Source organism: Monomorium pharaonis, unplaced genomic scaffold (genome assembly GCF_013373865.1).
Source record: "Monomorium pharaonis isolate MP-MQ-018 unplaced genomic scaffold, ASM1337386v2 scaffold_495, whole genome shotgun sequence".
Taxonomy (NCBI): domain Eukaryota; kingdom Metazoa; phylum Arthropoda; class Insecta; order Hymenoptera; family Formicidae; genus Monomorium; species Monomorium pharaonis.
The window spans coordinates 38,694-47,837 of NW_023415797.1; the positions used below are offsets into that span (position 1 = coordinate 38,694).

General features: G+C 31.1%; 1 protein-coding gene across 1 annotated transcript; it reads left to right on the top strand.

The window, feature by feature from the left end:
* Nucleotides 1–603: 603 nt before the first annotated feature.
* Nucleotides 604–8,940, top strand: LOC118648530 (RNA polymerase II degradation factor 1-like). The gene is made up of 2 exons (XM_036294851.1): nt 604–1,514; nt 8,471–8,940. The coding sequence occupies exons 1-2, from the start codon at nt 641–643 to the stop codon at nt 8,620–8,622; spliced, it is 1,026 nt and encodes a 341-aa protein (XP_036150744.1). The 5' UTR covers nt 604–640; the 3' UTR covers nt 8,623–8,940.
* The last annotated feature ends 204 nt before the right edge of the window (nt 8,941–9,144 follow it).

The window sequence follows — 9,144 nt, forward strand, 5'->3', positions numbered from 1 at the left end:
AGGCACCCGAGCCGAAGCATGTGATCTTCGCGAGGTTCATCGATCATCACGCCGCCGACGCTGCCGCCGCCGCCGCCACCGGGGGCCAAGGGAGGGATGTTGCGGCTGCACATCGGCAGGATTACTTAACGTAACGGCCGATTCATGCGTGTCCGACATGACGAACAACGTCAATGGCCGCACGGCCGATGTGAACAATGACGGGGTTGTCGAACGACGATGAGCGATAACAGCGGCGCGTAGACAGGTGGAATATCGTTGACCGCGCGAGAAAGTGTGTACGCGCGTCGCCGCCGCCGCGCCGTGGGAACGCGAGCGCGAGGGATAAAGTGGGGAAGCCACAGCACAGGTGGCGGTAATAAGGACGAACGACGGGAAGAGAAAAAAAGGGGAGTCAAAGAGAAAAAAGGAGAGAAAGAGAGAAAAGTGGGCATAGAGTTCACCGTTTCACTGTATTGTATCCTGAGGAACGAAACTTGTAAGGACTATGAAAAAAATAGTGCAATGGAAGGATGTACAACATGTCTGTATAAGTGAATGACACGAAAAAGAGAAAAGAGGGAGTGACGAAGAAAGAGAAATAAGGAAAAAAGAGTGAGATAAAAAATAAAAGAGCAAAGAGCGGAAAGAAGCCCCGATAATGAAGGAACACGGTAACAAACAACATCCGGCGGCGGAACCGGCGGCAAAGACGCTCAAGTCGCTACTGAAGAAGCCGGGCCAGACTAAAGCGAAGTCGCAAAAACATCGCGTGGTGATTAACGAGAAGTTGAACGAGTTCTTCGCGGCGGACTACATTATACTAATTAAGGAGGAGTGTTGCGCGGATTATGAGGAGGATTGCGACTGCTGCTACCAAGAGCACGAGTTTATGCGGCTGGGCAATTGTAAGGAGTGTCGGGCGGAATTGAACCTGCACTTCAGCACCGGCAACGGCAGATACGATGAAATGGCGAGGGGTGTGGAGCAAGCGCTCTGCGAGAATACCATGCGAGATCACTGCGGTGGCGGACCGCGTGGAAAGAGTCAGCAGGGTCGAGAGGACGCGCAAATGGAAGAGGAGGAGGAGGACGAGGAGGAGGCGGATGACGGCGAGGAAGAAGAGTACGAGGAGGAGGAGCGGGAGGAGGAGGAGGAGGACGAAGAGGAGAACGTCGACGGGAAGGTGGTGGAGAAGATGGTGTCGGCGGCCGCGGCGACGGCGGCCACGTCGGTGGAAGGGAAGAATGCGAATGAGCGAGGGAACGTGGACGCGGAGGAAGCGACGAAGGGACGTTGGCCGAAGGAGATGGCCGCGAATTCCCAGGAGGAGAGCGGAACCGTGGTTCCGCCGTCGCCGCCGCGGCACGACCAGCAGCAACAGCAACAGCAACAGCAACAGGAAACGCTCAGCCCGCCAGAGGGTTACAAAGACGTGTGCTCGAACAACGAGATCACTAACGAGACAGAGCAACGTGGACGCGCGTCAACTACGACGTGCACGGAGTGCAATTACTACCAGCAACAGGCAGCGGGTAAGGCTACTAGTAATGTTATATAACATTAATTTAGCTATTTTCTCGATTAATGCCTAGGCAACACGAAAGACATAACTTCTGTAATGCCCCCAATGCATCCCTTCCTTTCCTTGGACTCTTGCGATATAAACGGAAAAAAAACATGAATTTTGAATGTACGTAACAAAATTACAAGTTTTGAGAAGTTTGATCTCTTAAATCTTAAATTGATATAAGCAAAAAAATACGTGTCTCTCAGATTTGTGTATTTAATAACAAAATTTAAGGAGGCAACATACTTTGGTTCCGAAAAGTTATAACTGATTTCTTTTTAGTAACGATATTTTTCTATCGACATAGACAATTACGCTTATATTGATTTTAAATTCAATTTAAATGTAATAAATTATCTATAAGTAGAAAAATATCGTGTGTATGTATACACACACACACATGTATATATAAAATCAATTATCACATACAAGAGATGCAAGTAATAATAATAATCTTTCAAAAAGAATTTCTAATAATAAATTAAAACATGTTCTGATGTATTTAATCTTATCTTAACCTTTGTAATATAAAAATAAATAAAACGATATTAGATCAATACTTTTCTCCTTCGAATTGAACAGATTTACTTATCATATAGAGAGAAAGATAACAGTAACACATATAAATTTAAGCTTTTATATATATATATATATATATATGTATATATTCTTACATTTAAAATTAAACTATATTATATAAATCTTTATTCGGTGCTATTTAGATATAACACATGCTGATGCCATTATTTGGCGCGATTATTTTAGAATTAAAAATTTTACATTTTAAATAATAAAATATATCTCTCAGCAATAAATTATATTTATTATATTATATTGCCTCTTTATCTCGATTCTATTTTATGATAGATTAAAAAATAATAACATTGAAACAGGACATCTTTTCTATTAATATATATTGAAAAGAGAGCCAATTTTTCTTTATTAGAAACAATTATATGCAGTGATTGCGGAACTTAGTGAAATTATTGACAATTTTGCCAATATACGAATTTTGAATTTAAGGTAAGGCTTCGTATATTTATATTTATACCTACAATATATCTACGAATATTCCCTCAGAGAATTAACTTTGCTCAGCAGATTCCCCTTAATCTTTCAGATTCTCATTTAGATAATTGAAGATTAAGGTATAATCTCTTTTATAATTGAATAAGAATATATCTCAGTAAAAATATCGCACTATACTTGGTTGAATTTCAGTTTTTGCAAAAAGACTAATTAATCACTTACTTTGTATCACTTTATTTCTTTTGTAAACTTTATTTCTTTTTGTTATGTAAAGAAATATATATATATGTATATATGAACAAATGTACAATATAAAGATAACTCAAAATTATTATATTAAAAATACAGAATGGATACAAATGGTATAAATTTAAAACAGAATCGAAGAGCTAAACAAATGTTCTTCTTGTTCCTAAGGAAGATAACAGTTTCGTAATATTCTGCAACAAGCTGTCACGTAATACAAAACTTAACGTTGTAAACTGTAGCGCACACTTGAAACTTCACAACATTCAGGAAACTTTTATGTTAAATATGTACCACCGTCGTTGATTAGAGAAGGAAAGAAAGAGTAATGTTGCCCGTTATTATCGTCTAACAACCATGTAAAATATTCATTTTCAAGCAGCACTCGGAGCATTAATCATTTGCGGTATAAAATTATAAAAGACATAAGAATGTATATTCCTTCTCTTTTTTTATCTTTATTCTTATATTATAAACAATCTATTCGGAAATCATAAATTATTTGCTCTCTATCGAAAGTTTACAGACAGGTTAATTTCTATTTGAAAATAAAAGTTCTAGATTTTTATTAACGATATTTGAATTATCTATGAAAAATTCTTTGAGAAAAATTTTGTTCATTGAGTGTTGTCAAAAATTGTTTTTATTGTCAAATTGTAATAAAACTTTATAGCTTTAATAAGCATTTTTTCTATTGTGAATATAGATGCAAGCATAATTTTATATTATTTATGTTTAAAGGTTCTTCATTTTGTGTTGAGGCACGCGTATTAATCTATTACTTTTTGATATTATTTATGATGAGTTTTTGAAAATATTTTTCTGTGATGTGGCTTTAAAAGAATGGATGTTATTTGATAACATAATTAAAACAAAAATTATTGATAAATTGTAAATGTTTGTTTTCCCTTTAAAGATTATTTGAAAAATAGTAATTTTCTTGTATATATTTATTTTTTATATACTTTTTTTATAAAACTGATGGGCTTGAAATAATTTTTGCGACTTTGCACATTTTTATTTCGACAATTTGAAGCATAATAATATATTGCACACGCGTATTGTAACAATATTTAATAATGGAAAATGCTAATAATTCATACGTTTTATATTACACTGGCATGCATGATGAAAGTAATGATGCTACGTATCTGGAGTCGAATCTATTAGCTTTAATGGAAAGGTGCAAATTAGAAGAATTGCATCGTTGCTCAGTTCTTTTCTCACACATAACCAAAGTACAGTCCCACGATATCCCCTCACACAGGATACGAATATAATAATGGTATTGTTTTTCATGAGTCTAGCTACGGTTGGTAAACGGTTTAAGAACATAGCAGGATTTTTATGCGCATTCTTTACAATACCTGAGAGTGTTTCTTAAAGAGAAAATACCTGTATCTATGAATATTCAGAATAGTTCTATTATGATAGTTATAATATAATAGTTTTAACATTTGCTTATTTTTAAAATGACAGTTGATGTACTAGTACTTTGGCGTAATACTTTTATCAAGCAACATTCGGTTTTTTTATTAGAACTGAAAACCCGTAGATCGCTATCTGTAAGAGAAAATAAGTTAAATAATATTTCTAATGTCAGTAGAAAAGATACATTTGTGATCTGTATAATCGATTAAAAACTCTGACCAGATCTATAATTGTAGTTACACAAAATGTCAATGTATGTAGATATGGAGTATAAGCTTATTCGCGTATCAACGTTCACCGGAAGCGCAGCCTAGCGTAACTCCGGTACTTCCCCAGGAGATACTCATAGGTAAAGAACACTTAGATTTTTAATCAAATGGTTTGAATATTGTGTTATAAAATAAAATATCTAAATTTTTAATTAAATACCGCATAAATATTAAACTAGACCTAATAAATATTAAACTAATAATAAATTAAAGCATAAGAAAAATTATTTAAGATTATTACTCAATCAAGAAAAGTTATCAAATATAGGAATTTTTTCAATTCCTATATTTGATTTAATAATAATCTTAAATAATTTTTCTTATGTTTTAATTTATTAAAATTTCTTCCATATAAAACCACTGCCACCGGAATAGAAAAAAAAAATACTTTTGATACTATCTCTAAATTCGAAAATGATTCGGTTAAAGAGTACTTATGAATTAGTTTAAAAATGTCTAAAATAGAAATAGATTTTATAATAGGAAGTATTGAAATAAGAAATATTGTATGCTGTCTAAAGCAAATTTTAGTTGCATTTAGATCGTTTACAAGCTTTAAATTTATTTTGCTATTTTTGCATTCTTTCAAATTTTTTACATGAAGCAAATATTTTGTTCATCACACCCTTTCTAACTCTGATTAGATTTATAAAATGTGACTAAAAGTTCGCAATGTAGAATCTTTATTGCTCGTTTATTCCTCAGATTTGCAACAGTACACATGCTTGAAAAAAAAAGGAAAAATGTATCTTAATATGTATGATATTTTTAAATAAATTGTCTGTTATGTCTTGGATTAATCTAAAATATGATATTATCTAATTGCTTGATGAAATTGGAATAATCCGTAATTTTTATTAAAATCTCTCTCTCTCTCTCTGTCTGCTTCTCTCTCAAAAATCAGTCTTTCCGTGATTGAAGATCACGGTCTACATTTGATGTTTGTGATAACTGTCTTGGTAAAGGCAGTTTTTATTATCTTCCGAGAGGTACTGATTAATTAAAAATTTGATATATTCTGGTAGATTTGAATCTGGATCTTTGGCACAGAGAGCAGATATGCAACTCGTTTATTAAATTAACTACATAACTTCATCTGCATAAATATTTTACAGATAAATTTTAAGTAAATTTTAATGTATTCTATCTCAGTTACATCATTAAATTTTTCTGAAATATTTTGTACTATCACAATACGTTACATTTATTTTGAACACATTTATTTAAAACATATTACAAAATACTTTGAAGCATAATTTTGGGTATCATCTTCTTTTCCTTAAAACGTAGGAAAAAAATCTCATAATATATTTAGCTATGTCTATCTGTTGACAGGCGCTAGTAATATTACAACGTAAATTGGATGACAATTGATGTGAATTTTCTTATGTGTATAGCACACATTACTATCTCTCTTATTTTTATCTCTAATGGAATTTTATTACTAATTCTATACGTGGATCATATATATTAAAGTCTATATAAAAATGTTTATATAGAATTAACGTTAAAAATTTGAGAAAAATTTATATCAATTTAAAAATGAAATCATAATGTTATTCATGAATATTGGATATTGATATATGGATATCGATAAATTCCTGTTTACATAAAATATGTAGATTTTATGTAGATTCTATGTACATATCTGTTTTCATCAAATTTATATACTAAAAATTTTGTAAATCTAATCAGAATGTGTTAATCACATCTTTGTAGTTATTATATCTAAATATTCGGATTGCCAAAATATTTGGTTAAAATAACCAGAAATTCAGTTTATACTTCTATCAACTTTGCTTACTCCATAGTTAGATCAGCTGATCAAAAATGATTTTTCGATCCAAACATATTTTTATTCAACAATGTAAATTATAGTTAAAATAGTAAATAAAAAGTAAATATAGTAGTAAAAATATAAATTATAGTTTGTTTAAATTAAAGTTCTCATAATCATTTTATTGGTTTACACTTGTTATGTACTTGTTATGATCAAAATGGAGATTTTTTCCTACAATCAATTTTTAATAATTTGTTTATAACGATTAATTATAAAATTTATTTCTGCAAATGCTTTTTATTAGAAATGTTTTTTTATGCTTTAGTTCTGTTTTTTATTTCTTATTTCTATTGTTGTTTTATAATTAATTATTCTGGATTTTAAGAAAATAAATTAATCAATATTTTATATCTTCTTAATTTAAACTTTAAACCATGATTGCTTTTCTGTATAAAATAAAATAAAAATTAATTTATATGTTTAAAACACCTAGATTTAATTGTGAGAAATATATGTAATCAATTTGTTTTTAGAATTTTATGTAAATTTCGTATCTGTGGAACGATATGATATTTATTATTTTGTAAAATTGATATAATTAATATTAGATAAGGCACGCTGAATTTTGATTTATGAGCTATGTAATTTTCAGTATTGAGATTATCTTGATAATATTAATATTTCTGATCAAAGAAGAGAGAAGAGAGAGAGAGAGAAAAAATTGAAAAACTTAAATGCAAAAATTATTTATATAAAAAATTTTAATTATATGACATTATAATTTTATTCTGAATATTTCTTTTGCACGATTAATTGTTGACTTTATCACGCGCCCGACTTATGGTTCTTGCACAGAGGATACGATGAGCGATGAGCGATAGCCAATGAGAGCTCTGTTTCTTCAGACGTCACATCCGTCGCGAGACTCAGTGCGACGACGTCGCTCAAATGTTGGTCAAGTTTCAACTTTCGTTGCTCGCGATGCACAATAACCGGTACTATAGTTATACATATACAGAGAAGAGTATTGTTGAGACCGTGAATATATTCGTATGTTTTGAAAATGAAGGTTATTGATGCAATCAACCTCCTTTGTATTTGTACGAATATTTTTTAAACTCTAGGATATAGGGTTATGTTATTAATAGATAAATTATTTTGTAAATTTACGGTACTTACGATATATATTAATTATTAATGTACACTTTAGTCCACTTTTTTAATTATATAAATACCTTGAATTATACTAAACAATCTTTTTAATATTACAATTGTTTACGAATATTACAATCATATTTTTTAAAAATACTTAATTTGAAATTATATTTATAATTATATATAAATCATATATATATATATATATATATAGGGTGTCCCGAAACATGTAGGTCAACGCTCGTAAAAGGTAGAAGGGGTCGAGATGAACATAAAAGTCCAATATTATGGGCTAGGTCTTGGGTTAGGTCCATTAATAATCGAGGTATTAATTTTTCAAATTATGCGAATGAAAGCGCGCCGAGGAAGAGCTCAATATGCTCGAGCCATAACACGAAAGAAAAAATCTATCGTAAAATGTATGATAAGCTTTCATTAATTTACTGTTCATCTTGATCTATTCTACCTTTTTACGAGCGTTGATTTAATTTTAAGTCAGTTCAAATTTTATATATATATATATATATAAAATTTGAACTGACTTAAAATTAAGTTTTGCGTTAATGTTAATTATATAATTGATAAATTAAATGTATTATTTTTATCATTTCTTGGCTTAATAACCAAAGGAAAGTACGCAATTTCGAACACACCATATATATCTTTTGTGCGTATCTGCTAAAACATCGTGATACAACGTGCTGATAACAGATAAAATTTTCTAGCGAAGTCTCAGCGAGATACTGCAGTACAGAATGACATTTATATAGACGCCACAACTCTGGTTTCCACAGCTATTAATATGGTAGATTTAACGCGCAGTATCAAGAATTCCGCAAAGATTTCGTATTATCCAAAGATCGTTAGTGAGTTGTAAAGATAGTGTTTCATGTATTAGCTTATTGTTTCGAAGACTCTAATAAACACGCGTGCTTAATGGAGTCTCATAATAATGTGCATAATTGCGTAAAGGCGTGAGTTAAGATGTATGGATTTTATCTTGTATTCCAGAATGTGAATCGCAAGCGAAGGATCGTGGGAATGAACAGGATACACAGAGCAGCAAGGACACTGTGCATGACAGTAAGCAAAGGAATTTGCAAGATAAACAGCATCGAACGTCTCTCCCTGGTATATCTATCTTTTTGTTACAAATTTCTTGAGTATTTTTTGAAGAAACTTATTTCTAGGAACTGTACTGCAGACAAGAATTTATTTATTTTTTGTGTTACAAACACCGTATCTATAATATTAGTTCAATTTATTTAGTGATTTTGATAGATTATAAGATATGAAACGGAATGCATGTATTGTTTACATTTGAGTCAATCATTTGACAAATAATATAAGTTAATTTTTGTTGAAGATTCAGAATGAAGGAAGGCACATTTTTTCTACATATCATATTAGTTAAATATTTCTTTTCTTACTAGATTTGCAAAATACTTACTTGCGAAACAATATAAGTGACTGTATTTATTTTTAGATATATTCTGTGTAAAATATAATATATTTAATAATACTGAATTATTTTAACATATTAAAATTTAATTGAACATAAAAAATGAAATTGTCTATCAGTCAGCAGTGAATCTTGTCAAGTACAATTTATGTGATTTTATTATCACACAAATTGCATGAAAATTGGCATTTGTAGGGATTACATCAAGACCGATAAAAATTGA

Coding starts and splice junctions, on each gene's coding strand:
- LOC118648530 (XM_036294851.1), top strand. CDS start 641: ATGAAGGAACACGGTAACAAACAACATCCGGCGGCGGAACCGGCGGCA. Junction 1,515..8,470: donor CTACCAGCAACAGGCAGCGG/GTAAGGCTACTA, acceptor CTTGTATTCCAG/AATGTGAATCGCAAGCGAAG.